The 27,262-nt window shown below is 45.5% G+C and overlaps 1 protein-coding gene across 1 annotated transcript in view; it reads right to left on the bottom strand.

Moving 5' to 3' along the window:
- Positions 1–27,262, bottom strand: part of RABGAP1L (RAB GTPase activating protein 1 like) — a 328,801-nt gene that overhangs the window by 225,863 nt on the left and 75,676 nt on the right. The window contains exons 8-11 of the mRNA XM_040406733.1: positions 18,575–18,641; positions 11,419–11,521; positions 9,634–9,800; positions 5,159–5,297 (exon numbers count right to left, since the gene is read on the bottom strand). Coding sequence (XP_040262667.1) covers positions 5,159–5,297; positions 9,634–9,800; positions 11,419–11,521; positions 18,575–18,641 — 476 coding nt within the window. The remainder of the gene's footprint in view (positions 1–5,158; positions 5,298–9,633; positions 9,801–11,418; positions 11,522–18,574; positions 18,642–27,262) is intronic.

Genomic DNA, 27,262 nt, shown 5'->3' with positions numbered 1-27,262 from the left:
CTAAGATCTCCCAATCCACCCTTTCCTTAATGGGTCGCTTGGTGGAGACGTCATCACCTGCGCAACCTGCTATCTCCCAGGGCGCATTATCCAGGAGCAGACACCGCAGCAAGCGTCCCAGGGAGGAGCGCCTCTCCTCCTCGGATGCATCGCCTTCTCCTCCTCCCCCCAGTTCGCTGTCCAGGGCGTCCTCGTTGGTTTGGGACCCTTCGTCCGGAGGAGAACTCGCAGAGTCGGACACGGATCTGGATCTGGACCGATCGTCCCAGATGGCCGCCTTAGTAGACAGTCGGGTCTCGGCAATCCGGGACACCTTTCAACTTCAAGAGGATGGCCCCTCTTCCAGTCACCAGGGAGTTTCTATCCTGCATAACAAGCAGGCTCTCAAGTCGTTCCCGATGCATGACTACTTTTTTTATTCTCACCGCTAAAGCGTGGGAACAGCCAGGTTCACGTTTCCTGATCCCCCAAGCAGCTGGATCTTCTTTATCCGTTCCTCCGGATTGGGTGGGTAAGTGGTCTTCCCCTCCAAAGGTGGACCCGCCGGTGGCTCGCCTGGCTAAGAATACCACTATTCCGGTCGCGGACGGCTCCTCTCTGCAGGACCTGGTGGACCGTCGGGTCAAATCGCTGGCGAAGTCGTTTTTTTCTGCCACCGGTTCGGCACTCCGTCCCATTTTCGCTTCTGCGTGGGTGGCTAAGGCGGTTTCTGAATGGGCCCTGCGCTTACATCAGGATTTAGACTCGGACCTTTTTCCGCACAGAACTCCAGGCTCTGGTGGCCCAGATATCCCAGGCGGGGAAGTACCTTTGCGAGGCGGCTCTGGACGCGGGCTCCATGGTCGCGCGGTCCTCCACCTTTGCAGTCTCCATTCGGCGGGAACTCTGGTTAAAAGGCCTGGCAGGCCGATTCTTCTACCAAGCGTTCCCTTCTCTCCCTTCCTTTCGCTGGTTCTCGTCTTTTTGGGCCCAAACTTGCCGAAATAATTTCTGCAAAAGCACCCATCTTCCGCAGCCCAAACCCAAGCGTTCTTCCCGACCGCGTCCTTCAGCGCCTCGCCAGTCCTTCCGTCGCTTCACGGGCATCCGCCCGGCGGCTCCCTCGACCGCAAGGCAGCCCACCCAGGAGCAACGGCAGAAGCCTTCATTCAAGCCACAGCCCGCCTGGCGTTCCCGAGCGCAGCCTCAGCGCTCTTCCTCCGGCAAGCAATCCCCGGCATGAAGGTGCGCCCCCACCTTCCTGGGTGGGGGGTCGGCTCCTTCATTTTCAGGAGACTTGACAGGCCCACATCTCAGACGCCTGGGTGCTCGAGGTGGTTTCTTCGGGCTACAAGTTGGAGTTCAAATCCATGCCTCCAAACCGTTTTTTTCTGTCCCGTCCCCCCAGGGATCCGTCTAGTGTGGGAGTTTTCCTTCAAGCGGTTCAAGATCTGTTAGTCAGGGGAGTAATCTCCCGTTTCCTGGCAAGGAAGCGGTTTTCCGGTTTTTACTCCAACCTCTTCATTGTGCCCAAGAAGGACGGAGCGGTCCACCCGGTGTTGGACCTCAAGATGGTAAACAGTTACCTTCGGGTGCGCCGTTTTCGCATGGAGTCTCTTCGCTCCGTGATAGCTTCCTTGGCGCAAGGGGAATGGCTAACTTCCGTGGATATCCAGGACGCTTACCTGCACGTTCCCATCGCAATCGCCGTCCAGCGGTTTTTGCGTTTCACGGTCCACTCGAACCACTACCAGTTCGTCGCCCTGCCATTTGGTTTGGCGACTGCGCCGAGGGTGTTTACCAAGGTGCTCGCTCCGCTGATGGGCCTTCTTCGCTCCAGAGGCATCACCTTGATTCCGTACCTGGACGACATTCTCATCAAAGCGTCGTTGTTCCGGCAGTGCGAGGAGAGCCTGCAGATCATCTTGGACACCCTCGCTCGCTTTGGGTGGATAGTGAACCTTCGGAAATCCTCCCTGATCCCGTCCACTCGGATTCGGTTCCTCGGTAAGATTCTCGACTCTGGGGCAGCTCGGGTACGTCTTCCAGCGGACAAGGTGAAGGACCTTCGCAGCGGGGTGCTCCTGTTGCTTTGGCAGCGTACAGTCTCCATCCGGACTTGTATGCGGGTGTTGGGCCTTATGGTGGGCTCTTTCGAGGCGGTGCCATTTGCTCAATTTCACACCCGGTCTTTTCAGCGAGCGATCCTCTCGACCTGGGACAAGTCCCAGGAGTCCTTGGATCGTTGGTTTTCCCTTCCTCAACAGGTTCGGTCGGACCTCCATTGGTGGCTCTCCCCAACTCACCTGGAGATGGGGAAGTCTTTACTTACGATCAGATGGACGGTCATTACAACCGACGCCAGTCTTCAGGGTTGGGGAGGAGTCTTCGGTACTCGAACTGCCTAGTAGGAGGACTCTGAGGGCTCTGCCCGTCGGAGTCCAGACTATCCATCAATGTCTTGGAGCTTCGTGCAATTTACCTCTCACTGCGCCACTGGTCTCCCCTCCTGCGGGGCCTTCATGTCCGAGTCCAGTCGGACAATGCCACAGCGGTGGCATATGTCAACCATCAGGGAGGGACTCGCAGCTCCAACGTCATGTCGGAGGCGGCGTAGATCCTCAGGTGGGCGGAGGCCCATGTTCCGGCCCTGTCGGCGGTCCATATTCCCGGCGTTGTCAATTGGACGGCGGATTTCCTGAGCTGGACGACGATAGACCCCGGGGAATGGTCTCTCCATCCGGAAGTATTCTACGCTCTCTGTCATCACTGGGGACGGCCGGACGTGGATCTTATGGCCTCTGGCCTCAATCACAAGCTTCCGTGCTACTTCACCCGCGCAAGGGATCCCGCAGCCTGCGGAGTGGATGCGCTTGTGGTGCCGTGGGACGGGTTCACGTTCCTCTATGTCTTTCCGCTGCTGTCCCTCCTGCCTCGGATTCTCCGCAGGATCAAGTGGGAGGGTGTTCAGACCCTGCTGATCGCTCCGGACTGGCCGTGCCGGGCATGGTCCTCGGATCTTGTCCTCCTACTAGGGGATGTTCCGTACCCGCTCCCTCTCAGACCCGATCTTCTGTCGCAAGGGCCCGTCTTCCACCCGAGTTTAGATACTCTTCGTTTGACGGCGTGGCTCTTGAAACCTTCCTTTTGAAGCAGCTAAATTTTTCCGATGCAGTGGTTCGGACGCTCATTCGGGCCAGGAAACCTACTTCTTCCAGGATTTATTATAGAACCTGGAAGTCTTTCCTTCGTTTCTGTGAGGAGCGGGACCTATCTCCCAGATCCTTCTCCCTGCCGGTCGTTTTGGCCTTCCTTCAGTCCGTACTGGAATTGGGCATGGCGCTCAGCTCCTTGAAGGGCCAGGTGTCGGCCCTTTCCATTTTCTTTCAGCGATCCTTGGTGGGACTGGGTCCTGTTAGGACCTTCCTTCAGGGCGTTGCGCACTCTGCTCCGCCTTACCGTCCTCCGCTTCATCTGTGGGATCGCAACTTGGTATTGGGGGTTCTGCAAGCTTCTCCTTTCGAACCCTTGCGGGAGGCTTCCCTCCGCCTGCTGTCCTGGAAAGTGGCCTTCCTGGTGGCCATCACATCCATCCATACGTAGGGTTTCAGAGTTGGAATGGTTCACGGCATGACAGAGCTGCCTTGTCTTTCATCAGGACAAAGTGGTCATCCGTCCTGTCCCTTCCTTTTTGCCCAAGGTAGTGACGGCTTTTCACCTCAATGAGAACATTGTCCTGCCTTCCTTTTGCCCTGGGCCCTCCCATCCGAGAGAGGTATCGTTACAGCGTCTAGATGTGGTGCGGGCTCTGCGCATTTACCTTTCGGCGCACGGACGCCTTGTTCGTCCTTCCGGAGGGTTCTAGGAAAGGATTGGCAGCTTCGAAGGTGACGATCTCCCGGTGGATTCGTTGAACTATTTTGGAATGTTACCGCATTCGGGACAGGACGCCCCCTCCGGGGATCACGGCCCACTACCAGGGCACTTGGGTCCTCCTGGGCTCAATTCCACCGGGCGTCGGCGGCTCAGTTGTGTAAAGCCGCGACCTGGTCTCCCCTCCACACTTTTACAAAGTTTTACAGGGTTCACACTCTCGCTTCTGCGGACGCCGCTCTGGGCCGCCTGGTTTTGCAGGCCGCTCTGTTTTGTGTTCCCCCCCCCAGGGACTGCTTTAGGACGTCCCATGGTCTGTGTCCCCCAATGATATAAGCGAGAAAACGAGATTTTGTAAAACTCACCAGTAAAATCTGTTTCTCGCTTGATTCATTGGGTGACACAGTACCCACCCCGTTTGGGCCTGTTGACCGTGGAGTTGGTTGATGTTGTTTTTTCCTTCTGCTTCTACTACTGCTTTTGCACAAACTGAAGGCTCTCTCCTGGCCGGAGGGGGTATAGCTGGCGGGGGTAGGAGCTAACAGTTTTCAGCCTAGTGTCGCCTCCTAGTGGCAGCAAGCAGCTATACCCATGGTCTGTGTCCCCCAATGAATCAAGCGAAATCAGATTTTACAGGTGAGTTTCACAAAATCTTGTTTTTATTCCAATACGTTTATTAGAATCTTACATAAAGTATGGAAGTAATACTTAAAATACTGCAGTAGGGCTCATGGTATTGACCGTGACATTCTAGATCTCTTTTTATTAGTTGCACCCCGACATGTTTCGGCGTCCTCAGGGGAACCAGCGTTTTTAGAGAACGCCGTAAGAGCACAGTTAGGCAGGGAATAAATTGTATGCTGATTACATCCTAGTGGGTAGTGCTGATGTATGCGTGCAATACACCAGTACAACTAATAAAGAGAGATCTAGAATGTCACTGCTGAGATCATAGGCAGCAGACATATACTATCCCAATACACATGCTGATAATACTGTCAGCCCTACTGCAGTATTTTAAGTATTACTTCCATACACTCGGCTATCTCTGGAACTCTATTAAAAATTAATGAAGGGAACGCGCGTGTGCAACCGGCCGCTCCGGTCATTTCATGGGAGCAGCAGGAGGCACGGGGCTCCCGTTCACATGATCAGTGGGGTCCGATCTGGTGGTTATCCCCTATCCTGTGGATATGGGGATAACCTTTACCTACCGGAATACCCCTTTAGTACATGCTACTACTCTATGGAAAGATACCGCTTACTGATCATACTTCATCGGTGGAAACATATGTTAGTTACTTACCTTCCTCTGGCTCCTCCTCCTCTTGCGGGGACATTAACCCACTAGTGCTGGATGGGCTGGTAGGAGCCTCTACCATTTCCAATTGTCTTTGCAAGCTCAGGACTTCGTAAATTGAATCTCCGGAGCCCTTATTCCCGGACTGAAAGGAGGAAGAAGAAAAGGTAGAATTAACTGTGTAAACTGTCCACGAAAAGATAATACATAAAAGATACAAAGAGCAATGAAAATCCTTGCATTTATTCAGTGAGAACCATCAATGTTTACTTCCAGTGAATAGAAATCTGAACTGGTCATGTGATGTGCACAGAGGTGCGGGCTCATTACAGCACTGTATATATATATATATATATATATATATATATATATATATATATATATATATATATATATAGAGAGAATAGAGTGCCAGCGGCTGCGAGGACGATCCACCCCCCAAAATATCAGAAAAAAGAAAAGAATTCCACGGCACATCCAAGGCGTAAAATCCAAGTAGAAACTTTATTCACCAGACAGCGACGTTTCGGTCCACTTGCTGGGACCTTTCTGCTTGAGAGAGGTCGCTGTCTGGTGAAAAAAAGTTTCTACTTGGATTTTACGCCTTGGAATTTTATATAGATACACTATATTATTTTATTTCTAAATATTTTTTAGATCTAAATAAATAAATATATATACTTTCCAAAAAACGAGGCAGCACTTCCAGATTTAGTTGAAAGGGTGAAGACCCCAAACTTTAATTCCACAGCAACGTTTCGGCCTGCTCAATGAGGCCTTTGTCAAGCTTGTCAATAGCTTGACAAAGGCCTCATTGAGCAGGCCGAAACATTGCTGGGGAATTAAAGTTTGGGGTCTTCACCCTTTCAACTAAATCTGGAAGTGCTGCCTCGTTTTTTGCAAAGTATACATCGTGGAGGAGAAGCCGGCCTCCAAGAGGAATTGCACCCAGTGCACACTGTCTGACTGTGCTGCTGCGGTATTTGCAAGTATATATATATATATATATATATATATATATATATATATATATATAGATAGATATAGAGAGAGAGAGAGAGAGAGAGAGAGAGAGAGAGAGATCTATGAAGAAAATCTGGGAGCACTCCCTTCAAAACTGATGTAGGGTGCCCGCGGTGGTCCCTCGATTCAGGACGGAAGACAATGAAGAAAATCCGCAGCACTCCTTGAAAAATAAAATGTGCTCTTTATTCACACATATCAGATGTTGACAACGTTTCGGTTCTGTGAGAGAACCGAAACGTTGTCAACATCTGATATGTGTGAATAAAGAGCACATTTTATTTTCCAAGGAGTGCTGCGGATTTTCTTCATTATAATTATATATATATATATATATATATATATATATATATATATATATACATATATACATACATACACACATATATATACACTGCGTGCAGAATTATTAGGCAAATGAGTATTTTGACCACATCATCCTCTTTATGCATGTTGTCTAACTCCAAGCTGTATAGGCTCGAAAGCCTACTACCAATTAAGCATATTAGGTGATGTGCATCTCTGTAATGAGAAGGGGTGTGGTCTAATGACATCAACACCCTATATTAGGTGTGCATAATTATTAGGCAACTTCCTTTCCTTTGGCAAAATGGGTCAAAAGAAGGACTAGACAGGCTCAGAAAAGTCAAAAATAGTGAGATATCTTGCAGAGGGATGCAGCACTCTTAAAATTGCAAAGCTTCTGAAGCGTGATCATCGAACAATCAAGCGTTTCATTCAAAATAGTCAACAGGGTCGCAAGAAGCGTGTGGAAAAACCAAGGCGCAAAATAACTGCCCATGAACTGAGAAAAGTCAAGCGTGCAGCTGCCAAGATGCCACTTGCCCCCAGTTTGGCCATATTTCAGAGCTGCAACATCACTGGAGTGCCCAAAAGCACAAGGTGTGCAATACTCAGAGACATGGCCAAGGTAAGAAAGGCTGAAAGACGACCACCACTGAACAAGACACACAAGCTGAAACGTCAAGACTGGGCCAAGAAATATCTCAAGACTGATTTTTCTAAGGTTTTATGGACTGATGAAATGAGAGTGAGTCTTGATGGGCCAGATGGATGGGCCCGTGGCTGGATTGGTAAAGGGCAGAGAGCTCCAGTCCGACTCAGACGCCAGCAAGGTGGAGGTGGAGTACTGGTTTGGGCTGGTATCATCAAAGATGAGCTTGTGGGGCCTTTTCGGGTTGAGGATGGAGTCAAGCTCAACTCCCAGTCCTACTGCCAGTTTCTGGAAGACACCTTCTTCAAGCAGTGGTACAGGAAGAGATCTGCATCCTTCAAGAAAAGCATGATTTTCATGCAGGACAATGCTCCATCACACGCGTCCAAGTACTCCACAGCCTGGCTGGCAAGAAAGGGTATAAAAGAAGAAAATCTAATGACATGGCCTCTTGTTCACCTGATCTGAACCCCATTGAGAACCTGTGGTCCATCATCAAATGTGAGATTTACAAGGAGGGAAAACAGTACACCTCTCTGAACAGTGTCTGGGAGGCTGTGGTTGCTGCTGCACGCAATGTTGATGGTGAACAGATCAAAACACTGACAGAATCCATGGATGGCAGGCTTTTGAGTGTCCTTGCAAAGAAAGGTGGCTATATTGGTCACTGATTTGTTTTTGTTTTGTTTTTGAATGTCAGAAATGTATATTTGTGAATGTTGAGATATTATATTGGTTTCACTGGTAAAAATAAATAATTGAAATGGGTATACATTTGTTTTTTGTTAAGTTGCATAATAATTATGCACAGTAATAGTCACCTGCACACACAGATATCCCCCTAAAATAGCTAAAACTAAAAACAAACTAAAAACTACTTCCAAAAATATTCAGCTTTGATATTAATGAGTTTTTTGGGGTTCATTGAGAACATGGTTGTTGTTCAATAATAAAATTAATCCTCAAAAATACAACTTGCCTAATAATTCTGCACTCCCTGTATAAATAATTTTTTTTTTTATATATAGAAATATTTAGGTGTTAGTACATATTTTAAGGAGTTTTTCCTAGTAATATAGGGTTATATCTAAACTATAGGTGTTTACTTTAAAGGGGAATGCTTACTCATAAGAACTCTTATAGGATCACTGGGGATCCCCACTGCTGGTACCCCAAGCAATCCTGAAAACGGGTCCTTGGGACACCTTTGTGCATGGACTGGTAGTGCGCATGAGGGGTCACTGCTCCATTCACTTCTATGGCGCTATATATGGTTAGATGATAAATGTTCTTTATAGGAGAACGCCTGTAACTAGCTGAGACCTAGCTGAGGAAAGAGGCTCGATAAGTCTTTCAATAGTTGCGAAGGGGTCTTAACTGAAGGAAAAAGCCAAGCTTTTACTTTTTGCCTATTTAGACTTTAATACATGTAATGTAACAGCTTTGACAGCTTTAATCGTCACTAATTTTTCACACAAGGTTGCATAACTCAAAATTACTTGCAGCCACAAGAAGCTTTGTCATATGTTTTATCAGTGAGAAATCTTTAGTCCCCCTATTACCAGCTGTTTACCAGCCAGTCCCCTTCCTCCTGCTTATTCCCACCTAGAAAGATAATCTCTGCAGGAGAATCATATTACACATGTCAATGCAAGTCTATGGAGAGGGGAGGGATGAGGAGTGAGCAAAAGCTGAGGAGATAGGCACAGACAAAGCGAGACTACTCAGCTACCCAGGGAAGGTATAACTCAGCACATGTGCTATAGTCACAAAAATACAGGTCAATAGTTCATGGCAATGTCCTCCGTTATCCTGAGGCTGCTTCTGTTTTTGACTGTCTGACAGTTAGGAAGGATATTCTCCTCTACTTTGTGTGTGTGGAGTGGATGGCAGCTAATCTCCACTTATGTCTGGGAGAACTGCAAACTAGATGTTCAGCAAGCACAGAGGAAAACATAAAAAAAAAAGACAGATACAAGTGATATAATGGGCAGAAATCTTGTTATCCATCATGTACACACTTGTACTATTGATTAATGCAGAGTTGGTTGAAAGCTAAGTGACGCTTTAAAGAGAACAGAAGAATCGCTTGAGATATATATGTAAATACACACACATAGGATCGATTATTCTATATACCACTTGCTGAGATATTGAAAGACTTTGTTTCTGTGTCGGGCTGGAGAAAGAAAAAACTAAAATGAAAGCTGTAAAAATAGACTATAGATAATAACTTTTGCACACAGAAAAAAATGAAAAAAAAATGCTCCAATTATCTAAGTAATTGAAGATATAAGTATAGCTTATACCATAAAAGAAAGCAGATTTCTTTTACATGAGGATCAATAGGGTTTGCAAACTGTGTCTATTTTAAAACGTTTTATGAAAGGAAAAGCATGATCACATCAAACAGTGTCGAGAATAAAAGACAATGTACCATGCCATGCCTTACATACAGAGAGGTGAACACGACCCTTTTCAAGGGCTTTCATTCTAGTCATACCTGTTTGAGCTTTAAGTAGAAGGTCTCTGTGAAGGTTTTCCTGCTAAAATACCAGAACCTCTCGTTTGTGGGGTACACACGGACCACCGTCTCCAGCAGGAATCGGACAGGCTCCACCACTTCTGTAACCACCATGTCAACAGCGACGGTCATGTACACTCTCTTGTCTGAACAAAAACGGGATGTGCTTAGCATACATATTATATACATTCCCATATTTTGGTCCAGCATTTGCCATGACTGATCATTAGGGGTTGCGCCAAGTAAGAATTATTCCCTATCTACAGGACACAGGGTTAACTAAATAATCAGTGGGGTCAGACTGCTGGGAACCCCAGTTCCTGTCCCGATGATGTAGAAGGATGAGCATGCATCCTGTCACTCCATTCATTCTCCATGGGACTACCAGAAATAAGCGCTGTACTTGGCTATCTCCAGCAGTCCCATAGAGAATTAATGGAGCCAAAGGGCGAATGGTCAGCTTGCCACTTGGAAACATAGGATCCCCGTTTTCTGGACTGCTGGATTCCCAGTGGTCAAACCCCCAGCAGTGGACAGGGGATAACTTTCATACTTGGCACAACCCCTTTAAAAGCAAGCACTTCATTACCTTGCCTATTTTGGTGTAATTATGTTTTAATATATGCAAATGAGCTTATAGGACAGGGATCAGCAACCCCCGACACTCCAGGCGTTCTGAAACTACAACTCCCAGAGTGCTCCATTCACTTCTGTGGGAGTTAGAAGAACAGCCAAGCATGTTTGCATGCTGGGAGTTGTAGTTTCACAGCAGCTGGAGTGCCGAAGGTTGCTGATCCCTGTTCTAGGAGCAACGGGGGCGTGGTGTTATGCGGCAGTTTCAGAGAAAGCTGAGCCTCTAGGTGTAACAGTAACGCCCCTGTTGCTCCTAGAGGCTCATTTGCATATATTAAAACATAATTTTCCTCAGCAAAGCGGACACATATGAACATGGGACCAACAAAGATGCCTTCAGCTGTCATGGGCAAATGTAACAGGTCAGCCAGTTTCATAGACCCAAAACTGCTGACAGATGCCCTACTATAGCAATTCTACTATAGTTTTTGGTGCTGTCCACTCTGCAGCAATATGTATTATCTATATTCTGTAGGTCAGAACGAGTAAAGCCATGCCAAATATATACAATTTTTTATTTTTGCTTTACTACAAATCATTTTCCAATTTTGTATTCCATACATGCCCTTCCAGGTGGCTGAGCCAATAGCAAAATACATTGGAAAGCTCATAGGATTGGTGAAAACATTTCATTTATACAACCATCTTATGAGACTACAGTGCGCCAAGGACAAAAAAAATAAAAATTTACTTTAGTAATAGTCCGAATCTCCTCCCAACAGCACAAGTTGTTTAGCACGAAGAACAGTATGTTTGAGCTGCCATTGAGTCTTAAAGGGGTTGTCCGGGCTTTTAATATTGATGACCTGTCCTTAGGATAGGTCATCACTATCAGATCGGCGGAGGTCCGACACCCGGCACCCCAGCCGATGAGCTGTATGAGGAGACCATGCATGCAGTGGACATTTGTGGTCTCCAGTCTCTATTACTATTCGCTGCTGCTTTGCCATAGAAAGCAGCAGCAAGAGAGACTGGAGACAGCGCATGCGCGGTGTCCTCGTGCAGCTGATCGTTGGGGGTGCCGGGTGTCGGACCCAGTCGATCTGATATTGATGACCTATCCTGGGGACAGGTCATCAATATTAAAAGCCCAGACAACCCTTTTAAGTCTCTAAGGCCATGGAATCGTACCTTTAGGAGTTTCCTCATTGAGTGCTAGAAATGCTGGGACATTCGGATTCCACATTCCTGTGATAACATACGCTTTTCCATCACTGCTTTTTCCCATAGATTCCTAAGAAAATACAGAGTAGGAATACAAAATATAAATGCATTTTGCATGTGTATGTGTTGAAGTTGCTTTTAATTAAAGCATTTAAGATACACTCTGGTGCTTCAAATCAGGGTACCCCAAGGGGTTAATATCCACGAGTGGCAGAGACATACGCTGACACAAAGGCAGGTCAAAGACAGTCTCTATGTTTATTACAAGGAGTAAAGCAGTTTAACATCTTCAGAAGGGGGGGGTGTCCCCCTCTAAGGTTCATGCCATTGTTTCATTGGCTAAGAAGGAAAAAGAGATAAGAAAAGAGATAACACTTGGCGTCTGCGCAGTGTGCACTATCTTGCAAATTTAGGTATGTGAATTAATGTAAACATCTGTGCACAGACGCCATCTTATAATGGCATCTTACTAACATTAATACTGCTTACATCATATGTGACACTTCAAGGAGGTGCTTTTTTTTATAGGCACTGAATATATATGTGAATCATCTAGCTAAGTAATTGGCTCAAGCATTCTTCTACAGTCTATACACAATTCTTCCCACAGTTTGTGTGAGATTAGAGAATGAGTTCGGCCCACATCTGTGTGCCCCCCACCTCCTCTCCTCCTCTCTTCACTGCTGAGATACAGGCAGCCTGAGCAAAGGGGGAGGGGAGGCGCTTGAGATAAGGAACAAGCAGCTTAAAGCAACTACAAAAAAAAAAAAATATATATATATATATATATATATATATATATATATATAATAATACAGTTGCACAGTCCTAGAGATGCAAAATATAGAATGATATTCACACATCTCTATCATATGTATTGTAGGAAGGCGCAAGGGACCGTCGTTGACGGAAGGTATGCATCACCGAGGTTCCTGGCCTCGGTGGACTAAGAGCCAGTTTTTATGTGTCAGCAGCAGTAACTGTTTGACACCTTGCTATTTAGTATAGCTGTAATAGCTGATCCGGGACAGCTCTTACTGGGAGTAGTCAAAGTGCTGGGTGGGTGACTACTCCCCACGTTCCAGGCCGGGTCTTGAATGGCCTATATATAAAAAATAAAAAAAACAGCCAGCAGTGTCAGCTGGTGGTAATTACCTCTCTCTCTCTGACAGAGGAGCTCTGGTAATCGCTAGATTGGGATCTGAGCCCTGTGCTAGGCTGGAGGCCTGAGTTTGGGAGGTCTGCTCTGTCCTGAGCAATGCCAATCGGGTGTGAACTAACACCTAGGATAACAGGTGACTGTTTTGCTGTATGAACTGTCTAGGTATGAACGAACACCAAAACTGCAAATGGACTGTCATACTGTTTTGTTGCCATAAGTGTGAATAAAACACTGAATACATATATATATATATATATATATATATATATATATATATATATATATATATATATATATGCAATGCCTGATCATATAGTGTTGTATCTCTCTCTATTTCTCTCTCTCAAGAAATAAAATTTTAAATTTTTGCAGACTTTGCCTACGCCTAGAGTCTCAGTGAAGTAAAAGCGATATATGCCAAATTTCAAGAGGATTGGTTAATATTTAGAAGTTGCACACAGTTTTGTAAAAGTAGGCAAAAAATATGATTTTTCAAAGTTAATTACTTTTATTGGGAAGACTAGAAATCACAAACTTCTTACAAATAATATTAAAACTAGACACTAAGATTAATAGTTAGTATGATAAGCAAAACATGTGTTATATTAATCAACTTTGAACTATGCAATCCCTTCTTTTGTTAGCTTGGCGATGACTTTTCTGTGATGCTCGACTACCCTAAACAAGAATTGTTTTTGTTATTCGTCCCTGACCGATTCATTAAACTTTTTTATCAGAGCAATTCCTCTTTCTGCATTATCATTGACCACCTTAAGGCTACTTTCACACCTGCGTTCAGGTGTCCGCTCGTGAACTCCGTTTGAAGGGGCTCACGAGCGGTCCCGAACGCAGCCGTCCAGCCCTGATGCATTCTCAATGGAGGCGGATCCACTGAGAATGCATCCGCCTGCCAGCGCTCAGCCTCCGCTCCGCTCAGTGAGCGGACACCTGAACGCTGCTTGCAGCGTTCGGGTGCCCGCCTGGCCGTGCGGAGGCAAGCGGATCCGTCCAGACTTATAATGGAAGTCAATGGGGACGGATCCGTTTGAAGATGACACTATATGGCTCAATTTTCAAACGGATCCGTCCCCCATTGACTTTCAATGTAAAGTCAAAACTGATCCGTTTGCATTATCATGAACAAAAAAAAAAAAATATATATATATTTTATTTTTTTTTGTTCATGGTTATGCAAACGGATCCGTTCTGAACGGATGCAAGCGTTTGCATTATAGGAGCGGATCCGTCTGTGCAGACACCAGACGGATACGCTCCTAACGCAAGTGTGAAAGTAGCCTAAGAGCGTTCACATGGCTTCTTAGAGAATCACTGCAGTATTCTGTCACGTCGTGGATCCCAAACAATTCAAAGAACGTCTTTGTTTTATTAGTAATGAAATGGCTCAGGTCTTTTCCTTTAAAAACGAGGTTTTCACCCTCTAATCGTTTAATTTCCTTTTTCTTTGCAGGTTCGGTTTTAAAAATTTTTGTCATATTTTCCTTAACAGCCTGAGTAAGGCTACTTTCACACTAGCGTTCTGCTGTCCGCTCGTGAGCTCCGTTTGAAGGGGCTCACGAGCGGAGCAGAACGCTTCCGTCCAGCCCTGATGCAGTCTGAATGGATGCGGATCCGCTCAGACTGCATCAGTCTGGCGGCGTTCAGCCTCCGCTCCGCTCGCCTCCGCACGGCCAGGCGGACAGCTGAACGCTGCTTGCAGCGTTCGGGTGTCCGCCTGGCCGTGCGGAGGCGTGCGGATCCGTCCAGACTTACAATGTAAGTCAATGGGAACGGATCCGCTTGAAGATGACACCATATGGCTCAATCTTCAAGCGGATCCGTCCCCCATTGACTTTACATTGAAAGTCTGAACGGATCCGCTCAGGCTACTTTCGCACTTAGAAATTTTTCTAAGTTATTAATGCAGACGGATCCGTACTGAACGGAGCTTCCGTCTGCATTAATATGATCGGATCCGTTCAGAACGGATCCGATCAAGCGCAAGTGTGAAAGTAGCCTAATACGTTCGTCCAAAAAAGCCAATCCTATGTTTGTTTCTGACAGATACCAAAGGTGCCTCTTAGCAACTGTGAGAGCACTTTTTTTACATCTGCATCTGGGTAAGTGATCAGAAGCTGTAGCATATCCAAATTATTCTTTGGAGCCCATCAACTTACAATTGCCTTGTGAAAAAAGCAAAGATATATGAGGCTGACAAAATGTGCAACCAGTTTCATTCCTTTCAATTCTCGGTGAGGAACATTCAACTGTTTAGTGAAGAGGACAATTTTAAGTGCATATATTGCATTTGCCATCCACCTTGCTTGATGCAGAGCCCCTGGGATCCTGAAACTGAAGTCGTTTTTAGACCAACCCCCTAGATGCAGGCGTGAGAGTAGTAAGAAAAGTGATCAATGTGTGCAACCCCTAAATATTATCCAATCTTCTTGAAATTTGGCATATTTACAGTCAGGTCCATAAATATTAAAACATCGACACAATTCTAACATTTTTGGCTCTATACACCACCACAATAGATTTGAAATGAAACGAACAAAATGTGCTTTACCTGCAGACTGTCTGCTTTAATATGAGGGCATTTACATCCAAATCAGGTGAACGGTGTAGGAATTACAACAGTTTGCATATGTGCCTCCCACTTGTTAAGGGGCCAAAAGTAATGGGACAATTGGCTTCTCAGCTGTTCCATGGCCAGGTGTGTGTTATTCCCTCATTATCCCCAATTACAATGAGCAGATAAAAGGTCCAGAGTTCATTTCCAGTCTGCTATTTGCATTTGGAATCTGTTGCTGTCAACTCTCAAGATGAGATCCAAAGAGCTGTCACTATCAGTGACTATCTTTTACATCACTGAGACTCAGGGCGTAAGCAAAGTCATAAGAAAATCACATCTTTGGAAAAATGAAACATCCTAATATAAATATATATTGTGAGGATTCGCTCTGGTAGACAGGATAAGCGGACGCAGTATAGAGGCACCAACCAGTTATTAAATCAAACAGTTCAGTGTTTATTCACACTCTTGGCAAGTTCATAAACAAAAAGTCACATTCAACACAAAAAGTCACCTTTTGGTTTTGGTGTTCGTTTACACCCAGCTGGCAGTTCTGCCTTAAAGAGTCCATGAACAGACTTTAGGCGGCCTGTTTTCCCACACACTGGTCTCAGACCTCCAAGCCCAGCACAAGCCTCAGATCCCAATACAGAGATCCTTTCTGCTGATCCCAGCTGTCTTTTAAAGGCAGCTAGGTGTTGTCAAAACCTGGATCGGCACACGAGTCCAGTCCGGTGTTTGACCCCACCTGGCCGCTAATCAGTACAGCAGAACAGACTGGGAGGAAAATACCTGCCTCCCCAAACAACTCCCTTTACTGTGTCACAATATATACAGTCCTGATCAAAAGTTTAAGACCACTTGAAAAATGGCAAAAAATCATATTTTACATTGTTGGATCTTAAGGTTCCAAGTAGAGCTTCAACATGCAACAAGAAGAAATGGGAGTGAGACAAAACATTTTTTGAGCATTCAATTTAATGAAAACAACGAATAAACTGAAACAGGCTGTTTTTCAGCTGATCAAAAATTTAGGACCACGCCTTTAAAAGGCCAAATCTGTGCAAAGATGTGGATTCATTGTCATTTTCTGTCAGGTAGTCACACGTTGTGATGGCAAAGGCAAAAAAACTCTCCCTTTTTGAACTGCATAAGCAGGGTCTCTCACAGCGCGCCATCGCTGCTGAGGTGGGACGCAGTAAGACAGTCATTTGGAATTTCTTAAATTCTTAAATGATCCTGGGGGTTATGGAAAAAAAAAGTCAAGTGGAAGACCCAAAGAAATTTCATCAGCACTGAGCCGGAGGATCCAATTGGTTGTCCGTCAAGACACTGGACGATCCTCGACCCAAATTAAGGCCCTTACTGGTGCTGACTGCAGCCCCATAACCATCAGACGGCATCTGAGACTGAAGGGCTTCAAAAATAAAAAACGTCTTCAAAGACCTCGTCTCCTTGAACGCCACAGAACTGCTCGTTTGGACTTTGCAAGAGAGCACCAAACATGGGACATTCAAAGGTGGAAGAAAGTTTTATTCTCTGATGAGAAAAAATGTAACCTTGATGGTCCTGATGGTTTCCAACGTTACTGGCATGACAAGCAGATCCCACCTGAGATGTTTTCTACGCGCCACAATGGAGGGGGCGCCATAATGGTCTGGGTTGCTTTTTTCAGTGGAACAATGGAGCTTCAGGAAGTGCAGGGGCGTCAAACGGCCGCTGGCTATGTCCAGATGTTGCAGAGAGCATTCCTCATGACCGAGGGCCCTCGTCTGTGTGGTAACGACTGGGTTTTTCAACAGGACAACGCTACAGTACACAATGCCCGCAGGACAGGGGACTTCTTCCAGGAGAATAACATCACTCTTTTGGCCCATCCTGCGTGTTCCCCTGATCTAAATCCAATTGAGAACCTTTGGGAATGGATGGCAAGGGAAGTTTACAAAAATGGACAACAGTTCCAGACAGTAGATGGCCTTCGTGCGGCCGTCTCCACCACTTGGAGAAATGCTCCCACTCACCTCATGGAAACGCTTGTATCAAGCATGCCGAAATGAATTTTTGAAGTGATAAACAATAACGGCGGAGCTACTCATTACGGAGTTCATGTTTGGAAGTTGGATTTCTGTTTTGGGGGGTTTAGTTTTTTTTTGGAGGTGTGCTCCTAAACTTTTGATCAGCTGAAAAACAGCCTGTTTCAGTTTATTCGTTGTTTTCATTAAATTGAATGCTCAATAAATGTTTTGTCTCACTCCCATTTCTTCTAGTTGCATGTTGAAGCTCTACTTGGAACCTTGATAAGATCCATGCTAAATATGATTTTTTGCCATTTTTCAAGTGGTCTTAAACTTTTGATCAGGACTGTATATATACACACAGGTGAATCTCGAAAAGTTAGAATATCGTGCAAAGTTCATTTATTTCAGTAATGCAACTTAAAAGGTGAAACTAACATATGAGATAGACTCGTTACATGCAAAGCGAGATATTTCAAGCCTTTATTTGTTATAATTTGGATGATTATGGCTTATAGCTTATAAAACCCCAAAGTCACAATTTTGAGGTACCCTTTGCTCAGGGGGTATGGATTAATTAGCTGACTAGAGTGTGACACTTTGAGCCTAAAATATTGAACCTTTTCACAAAATTCTAATTGTAAGCGGCATTAATGCAATTCCTTTTAATTTCCATTACTGAAATAAATGGACTTTTGCACGATCTTCTAATTTTTCGAGTTTCACCTGTATATACACCTGTATATATGTATATAAATACACACACACAATATAGAGTCACATTATTATGACCACCATTTAATATCCAGAGTAACCCCCCGTGTGCAGCATGGACAGCAGCTAGATAGGCTGAGAGAGATTCCAAAAGATCCTGGTAGGTTGTCACCGGTATCTGGAGCCATGCTGACAGCAGTGCATCCCACAGCTGCTGGAGGTTGGTGGGGAAGGATCCATAAAGTGAGCAAGATCAAGATGGTCTCAGAAACGCTCAATTGGGTTCAACTGTGGGGAATTTATGGTCCAGGGTGTGGAAGTCTTGGTCATAATCTTCCAACCAATGTTGGACATTTTTAGACATGTTGCAATGTCTTGCTGGAACATCTCATCCACCCCAGAGAAGACAATCAGCATGCATGGGTGTACATGATCTGCAAGGATGGAATCATAGCCAAATTGGTTGAGAGTTCCTTCAACAAGGATGAGTAGCCCAGAGAAAGTCACAAAAACATTCCCCAGACTATAACGCTGCCACCACCAGCAGCTCCAGAAGAGCCTGCATGGTGTCTGTTCTCCGATGTTTCCCGCCTGACACGCCAACATCATAAAACCTCATGTAAACACGTTAGAAGCGTAAGCGAAACATCAAATAATCACCATATCTAGAAGATGCATGTCACTATTCTTGACGCTTTTGCCTGGGCTGAGCAGCATTCCAAAACATCTGTAAAGAGAAAGAGAAAAATATATAGATAACAGAGTCTGACAAAAAAAAAAAACAAGAACTAATTTTCAATTGATTGTCTACGATTAGTAATTAAAAAAATTAGCAAATGTTTAGAAATCTATAAATATGGCTCGGAAAAGTAACTTAAAGCCGCTCAGTTTTCCGTGTATTTGTTTGTGCAAAAGCAGTTCTCCTTCAACATTTTTAATAATTAAGAAAAATATTGGTACAACACAGCGTGACATTGACTTGGGTGTAAGAAAAGGTTGGGGACTACGATTCCAACATCCTTTTGTTCACATGGAGATAAAGCAACACTATGGGTCTCGGCAGTTTACTCCCCTCTCCCTATTCAGAACACCAAGCAGCCATATGTGGGGCAGGAACGAGATGGAAAAGTGTTCAGCAGTTGTCTTATGCAATGTAGACGCTGTTCACACTATCATCATTTATAACAAAGCCATGACAACAACAAACATTTGTAATGCACTTTAATGTCACAAGGGATAGGGATGATGGTGGACAAGGAGAAGTCAATGGCTGCCATGAAGACACTCATCCCTGATGGTTTCCATCTTAGTCAGCAAGCGTATCGACAGCGATTCAATTCAATTAGCAAAGGTCTTCAGCAGCGAGGGGCTGTCCCTGCTGCTCAAGAGGCTACCCCTTCCCGCTTGATTGACAGGTTCAGACATTTCGTCGTATGAACGCACCCTAAGGGTCAATTCAGACATCCGTAAGGGCTTCATGCCCGTATGGCAGCCCGCAAACGGCGGGTCTGCAATATATGGGCACCAGCCGTGTGCATTGCGTGGTGCAGACTCTGACCCACTGACTTGAATTGGTCTGCGATTCCCAAGACACGGAAACAGATAGGACATGTCCTTTCTATTGCTGAACTGAGGCACAGATCGGAAGCGCTTCCGTGGGCTTTCGGGTCCGTGCCTCCGCACCGAAAAAGATAGGACACGTCCTATCTTTTGCTGTATCTTGTGGATCGCGGACCTTTTCAAGTCAATGGGTCCGCGTCCACAAACGGAGTGCCTGTGCATTGTGGACTGCAATTTGCGATCCGGAGCACGGACATGGAGCCCTCGTGGTCGTTTATAATAGGACCCTAAGAGTGGAGTTTTTCCAGCAGGGCGTCAAGCAGGCTTGGATCTGTGATGTTCAAGCTGAGATGGGAAGGAGAGGCAGAGACCTGATGCCACACACACGCCACGTGAGTTTTGAGCCAGGATTTAAATGCAGGGTCCAGATCACAATTACGCTAAAGAAGTCATGCATTCAGAACTTCATCATCTGACTTATATTATGAAACAAGGTTTAACGCGGATTTAATTTTTTTGTGTGTGTGTGTAACCGGAAACCCCCTTTAAGAACACAAGAGACATATAATTCGCAGTCGTAACCCTCCCCATGAAGACACCACTTCATAAGATCAGATCTATCGTAATGCCTATATGCTAGAACACATGAATCACTCAGAAAATGAAAAGGAGTTATTACATTAACAGTCTTCACAGCCCAAGCCTATGGGAACTATGATTATTATTCTGCTAGAAATCAGGGTTAAAGGTTCATAAAAATAAATAAAAAATAAAGTAAGAACGCAACTGCCACTGCCGAAAACGCTTCTGCTTTCATGTGAAAGCTCAACACGAGTGACAAAATAATGAGCGAATATCCAGATCCACGACAACGTGGGTGCACATTAAATGGTTAGCACATGTTGGTTTGAAAGCATTTTTCCCTTATTTTTTTTTTATTGCACGATGCTGAACAGGATATAATTGGGGTGAGGAGTAGATCAAGGACAGCAGAGCTGACAACTTGATAGCACCGGCTCCAGTGCTTGCAACTTTGACCTGATCAGACGCTTTGGAACAGAGATCTCGGAATTAAAAGCAAAGAAAGTGGCGTCACACGAGAGGAGCTGTTGTGTATGAGGACACACAAACTCATCCGAGGCTCCGCGTGACATAACGGACGCCATTTATAAGAAATTATGTTTTATAATCAAAATATTTAACTCGATCACTGACTATATATGAACCTGCTCAGCCTCTCCTGACCTTCCACATACTGCCTACAGGTCAGGGTCAAAAACTTTACCAACTATATAAAAACAACAACAACTAATCAGATTCCACCTTTCACTACCAGATCAGGAAGACTATTGTTGGGAAGGAAGCGTTCCTTCTTGGCAATCTCTTGCTCATTTGTGGAGGAGACTGCTGCTATTACATGGCAACAATCTTCTCCACAGTATGGGGAGTAGTGATCGCAAATACAATCACTCGTCCCCATAGTGAATAGATTGCTGGCAGCAGATCGTGATTAGACGACACAACCGGAAAACAATGATCTTTAAGTCTGCTGAAAGATTCCGATTGCGTCTGCTCGTTCATGGGGAAATCCGCAGCAGTATTACACAGATAGATCGTGGCTAATAAGCGCTCCTACAAAATTTGTTAGCGATGATCTGGCCAGTGTAAGGCCTCTTTCACACGGGCGAGATTTCCGCGCGGGTGCAATGCGTGACGTGAACGCATTGCACCCGCACTGAATCCGGACCCATTCATTTCTATGGGGCTGTGCACATGAGAGGTGATTTTCACGCATCACTTGTGCGTTGCGTGAAAATCGCAGCATGTTCTATATTCAGCGTTTTTCACGCAACGCAGGCCCCATAGAAGTGAATGGGGCTGCGTGAAAATCGCAAGCATCCGCAAGCAAGTGCGGATGCGGTGCGATTTTCACGCACGGTTGCTAGGAGACGATCGGGATGGGGACCCGATCATTATTATTTTCCCTTATAACATGGTTATAAGGGAAAAGAATAGAATTCTGAATACAGAATGCTAAGTAAAATAGGGCTGCAGGGGTTAAAAAAAAAAAAATATTTAACTCACCTTAATCCACTTGCTTGCGCAGTCTGGCTTCTCTTCTGTCTTCTTCTTTGCTGTGTACAGGAAAAGGACCTGTGGTGACGTCACTCCGGTCATCACATGATCCATCACCATGGTAAAAGATCATGTGATGGACCATGTCATGACCAGAGTGACGTCACCACATGTCCTTTTCCTGTACACAGCAAAGAAAAAGACAGAAGAGATGCCGGACTGCGCGAGCAAGTGGATTAAGGGGAGTTAAATATTTTTTTTTTTTACCCCTCCAGCGCTATTATGCATTCTGTATTAAGAATGCTATTATTTTCCCTTATAACCATGTTATAAGGGAAAATAATACAATCTACACAACCCTGATCTTCTGTGAAGAAGTTCGGGTTTGGGTACCAAACATGCAGATGTTTTGCACCCGTGCGGAGAAATCGTTCATGTTCCCGCAACGCACCCGCATCTTTTCCCGCAACGCCCATGTGAAACCAGCCTAATGGAAGCATTAAGGGGCACATTTATTAAAGGGGTTGTCTCACTTCAGTAAGGGGCATTTATTATGTAGAGAAAGTTAATACAAGGCACTTACTAATGTATTGTTATTATCCATATTGCTTCCTTTGCTGGCTGGCTTTATTTTTCCATGACATTATACACTGCTCGTTTCCATGGTTACAGACCACCCTGCAATCCATCAGTGGTGGTCGTACTTGCACACTATAGGAAAAAGCGTCAGCCTCTCTGGTGGCTGGGACCATGGGAGCGCACATAGGCTGGTGCTTTTTTCTATATTGATGGATTGCAGGGTGGTTGCAACCATGGATACGAGCAGTGTATAATGTGATGGAAAAATGAATCCAGCCAGCAAAGGAAGTAATATGGATAATAACAAAATATTAGTAAGTGGCTTGTATTAACTTTCTCTACATGATAAATGCTAGTGAAACAAACCCTTTAAGACTGGCATTTTAGACTACTTTCTTAAAAACACCTATACCTGGCGGTGGATCCGCTGGAGTTATGAAGAGGCGCCGGGCTCTACATAACTTCGCCGGATCCTCCGCCACTTCTAAATATAAGCCAGCTTCCTTGCTGTCTTACATTTAGACCAGATGTAGAAAATGTTAAATGAGACGACCTGCCAGCCCGCCCCCTTTTTTAAACCTGGCTTGAGTGAGAAGTCACAGATTGTGGCACAAAGGACCTTTGCACCACAATCTGCACCAGAAATACAACCATTTTATTGCTCTACTTAACAGCAGAGATAAAGCTGGGCATACAGATTGTGGGGACTCGCTCTGGTAGTCAGGACAAGCAGACGCAGTATAGAAGCAAAGACCAGTTTATAACTAAAAAAACTTCAGTGTTTATTGACACTTGTTGCAAGTACAGCTCATTTGCAGTATTGGTGGTAGTTCACACCCAGGTAGCTTAAAAAAACAAAAACACCCGACCGGCATAGCTCAGAACAGAGCAGTCCTCCCGGATTCAGGCCTCCAGCCTGGTACAAGACTCATATCCTGGTACAGAGATTGCCAGAGCTCCAATGTCTGAATGAGATCATTCCCCACACCTGACACTGCTGGCTGTTTTTTATAGGCCTGACAAAAAAACGGCCTAGAACGTGGGGAGAAGTCCCCCACCCAGCACTTTGACTACTCCCAGTAAGAGCCGTCCCAGATCAGCTATTTACAGCCATACTAAATAGCAAAGTGTCAAACAGCAACTGCTGCTGACACATGAAAACTGGCTCTTACTCCACCGAGGCCAGGAACCTATCATCCACGATGATTCCTTATACCTTCTTACATACCTCCCCCCTTTGTTCAACCCTGAGGGAGTGAACACATGCCATACAGTTTACCCAGGACAGGGCATCCACTTTTCCCTGTAACCGGCCTGCCCTGTGTTCTACAGGGGAACTTAAACTTCTATAAGGATAGGAACCACCTGGTGACTCGGGCATTTCTCTCTTTGGCCTGGCTCATTCACTATACTGTACCTGTTTTCGGCTGGGGTAAGCTTGCGGCTTAGGAAGACAACGGGATGCTCCTCCCAGTTGACTTCCTGAGACAGTACTGCACTGAGGCCTACTTCGGAGGAGTCCGTCTGTACTATGATTTCCCGTTTGAAGTCGGGCATCACCAAAACCAGGGACCCACACAGGGCCGACTTCAAAGCAGAGAACGCCTATTCCGCCTGATCATCCCAGCCAACCATCCCAAACCTGCGTCCCTTCAAGAGCCCTGTCAATGTCGCAGGCCCCTGTAGCAAAGTGGGGAACAAACCTAATGCAATAGCTCACCAGTCCTAGGAACGACTTTACTTGACTATTGGTGACAGGTCGGGGCCAATTCTGAATTGTCTCTATTTTGTTCACTTGAGGTTTGATAACTCCGCGCCCAATGACGTACCTGAAGTACTTAGTCTCCTCTAATCCTATCGTGCATTTTTTTGGGTTACCGGTTAGCCCAGCATTCCTAAGGGAGTCCACTACAGCCTGTACTTTGGGTAAGTGACTTTCCCAGTCGGTACTGTGGATGACGATATTATACAGGTATGCCAAAGCGTACCGACTATGTGGACGAAGTACAATGTCCATTAGCCTTTGAAAGCTGGTGGGGGGCCATGCAGACCAAAGGGTAACACCTTGTACTAATACAGACCTGCCGGTGTGATGAAGGCAGTTTTCTCTTTAGCAGCCTCCGTTAAGGGCACCTGCCAATACCCTTTCATGAGGTCCAAAACTGAGAAATACCGGGCATGTCCTAATCTTTCAATTAGCTCATCGACTCGGGGCATGGGATATGCATCAAACTTAGAGATCTCGTTTAATTTTCGGAAATCGTTACAAAACCGAAGTGTCCCGTCCGGCTTGGGTATTAGCAATATCGGACTAGCCCACTCACTTTTAGACTCCTCAATGAAGTCTAGCCTCAGCATCATCTGCACTTCCTCCAAGATGGCTTGTCGCCGAGCCTCGGGTACCTGGCATGGTTTTAGTCAGACTTTCTCCTGAGGCTCAGTGACAATGTCATGCTGAATTGTGGAAGTGCATCCAGGGAGGTCCGAGAACACATCTGTTTAGAGGAGAGGCTGTCAGACATTCTTACGGCAGTTGCTTCCCCTGCTTCAGACAGAGGGGCCAAAATCTCTTCCCCTAGAAAACCTGGTGGCGGGCTGTCTTCAGTACAGGTTTCCCTATCTTTCCACGGTTTGAGTAAATTCACATGGTACACCTGCTCTGGCTTTCGCCTCCCTGCCTTCTAGTTTATCTTTACAATTTTTTCAAGTACCTCGTAGGGCCCCTGCCACCTAGCCAGGAACTTACTGTCCACGGTCGGCACCAGGACCAAAACCCGATCACCCGGGTTAAAGATCCTGACCCGAGCCTGCCGATTATAGACCTGACTCTGGGATCGCTGATCGGCCTCCATATGCTACCCGACAAGAGGTAAAACGGTCTCTATCCGCTGTTGCATCTTGACAACATACTCCAGGACACTTTTATGCGGAGTGGGTTGCTGTTCCCACGCCTCTTTGGCCACGTCCAACAGACCACGAGGATATCAGACATATAGCAATTCTAAGGGCGAGAACCCAGTAGAGGCCTGGGGCACTTCTCGCACAGCAAACATGAGATAGGGCAGAAGAAGGTCCCAGTCCTTCCCATCTTTATACACCACCCTTTTTAACATGGTTTTTAATGTTTTATTACACCGTTCAACCAGACCGTCCGTTTGTGGATGGCAAACGGACGTCCGTAACCGTTTGATATGCAGCAACCTACAGAGCCCCCTTATGACCTTGGACATAAAAGTGAGGTCTCACCAGTGTTCTGTACAGCGGCATAAGCACTTCACTCTTTCTACTGCTTATACCTCTCCCTATACATCCAAGCATTCTGCTGGCATTTCGTGCTGCTCTATTACATTGTCTTCCCACCTTTAAGTCTTCTGAAATAATTACTCCTAAATCCCTTTCCTCAGATACTGAGGTCAGGACTGTGTCAAATATTTTATATTACGCCCCAGGTGCATTATCTTGCACTTATCCACATTAAATTTCAGTTGCCAGAGTTCTGACCATTCTTCTAGTTTTCCTAAATCCTTTTCCATTTGGCGTTTCCCTCCAGGATACTCCGCGGGCCGTACCAGGGGAGCCCTTACTAGGGACACCAGACTCCCTGAGTCCTGCAGAGCCTCCGCTGGAGTGTCTCCCACCCAGCACAAGTGGTTTAGAGTTTCTGGGGTACCTGCTGCACACAGCTTCCTGGCATAACGACTGACGGTAGCCATAGTTAGTATCTATGGGTTCCACCTGATGTGGACAGTCAGCTCTTACATGGCCAGGCTCCTAACACCACCTGCATACTATCGAAGCCAGGTCCGTAGGGGGTACATCCCGGGTGGGCTTGGTTGGTACAAGGTGCCGGGGCTGGGATGGAGATTTACGGGGTTTGACTGCCTCCCTTCCAAAAGCACCCCCTGTAACATTCTTAGTAGCTTCGTAGCGCTCCACCAGGTCCACCATTTCCAGGCCATTGCCATGGGACTCCTGGCCGATCCAGTGCTGGAGAGGGGGTCATGCAGCACTGGTTGTAATACAGCTGGTTTAATGTACGACATACAACCGTGCCTGGAAAAAATGCAAAACCCAAAAATATCGGCGTTCACGCCAAACTCACTGCTCTTGCCCGCATCCTCCACCAATTGTGGGGATTCACTCTGGTAGTCAGGACAAGCGGACGCAGTATAGAGGCAAAGACCAGTTTATAACTCAAAAACTTCAATGTTTATTCACACTTGTTGCAAGTACAGAGTACGACAGTTCATTTGCAGTATTGGTGTTTGTTTGTTTTTTTAAGCTACCTGGGTGTGAACTGTCACCTTGTGTGTGAACCTGGGTGTGAACTGTCACAATCGGCGACCGCTTGCTATGAATCCGGACAAAGCTTCCTCTATGTTCTTTATTTATTGCAGGTATTCAGTGCAACGCTCACTCCTCACGCCAGACGTGTTTCGAGGTGCTGTACCTCTTCCTCAGTGGCCGCTGGTGTGCGGCCGCCTGGAATCAGCGCTGCAGTGAAGACCAGTAAGACCCAGCTCCTGGGGATCATCTATTGTGGCATTGTGAATGCACTAAATGACTTTTGGCGGTGTTATCAACTGTGAGTGTTGCCGCCTATATCAATTGGACTTTGACTGAGAACGATCAGAAGTTATTGGCATTTAGTGCTATACAGCCCTCATCATTACACCTATACAGGTGCTGCACGTCCATTGATCTACATTTGGTTGCGGTATACTGACATACATGCCACATTTGAGCGATATATAGCCGGCACATATGCACCACCTTTCTATCGATTAGTAAGGGTCTCAGCCGACATACTTGCTACAGGAATCACCCTGGGATGGATGTACTGATACACGGGACTCAATTTTATAATAATAATAATAATAATAATAATAATAATAATAATAATAATAATAATAATTATATATATATATATATACATATATATATATGGTATATATATATATATATATATATATATATATATATATATACACACATACACACACACATACATACACACACACACACACAGTACAGACCAAAAGTTTGGACACACCTTCTTATTCAAAGAGTTTTCTTTATTTTCATGACTATGAAAATTGTAGATTCACACTGAAGGCATCAAAACTATGAATT

Source organism: Bufo bufo, chromosome 9 (genome assembly GCF_905171765.1).
Source record: "Bufo bufo chromosome 9, aBufBuf1.1, whole genome shotgun sequence".
In the NCBI taxonomy this organism is placed as follows: Eukaryota; Metazoa; Chordata; class Amphibia; order Anura; family Bufonidae; genus Bufo; species Bufo bufo.
Note: the sequence above shows the minus strand (reverse complement) of the source record. Positions and strands in the feature narration are given on the sequence as shown.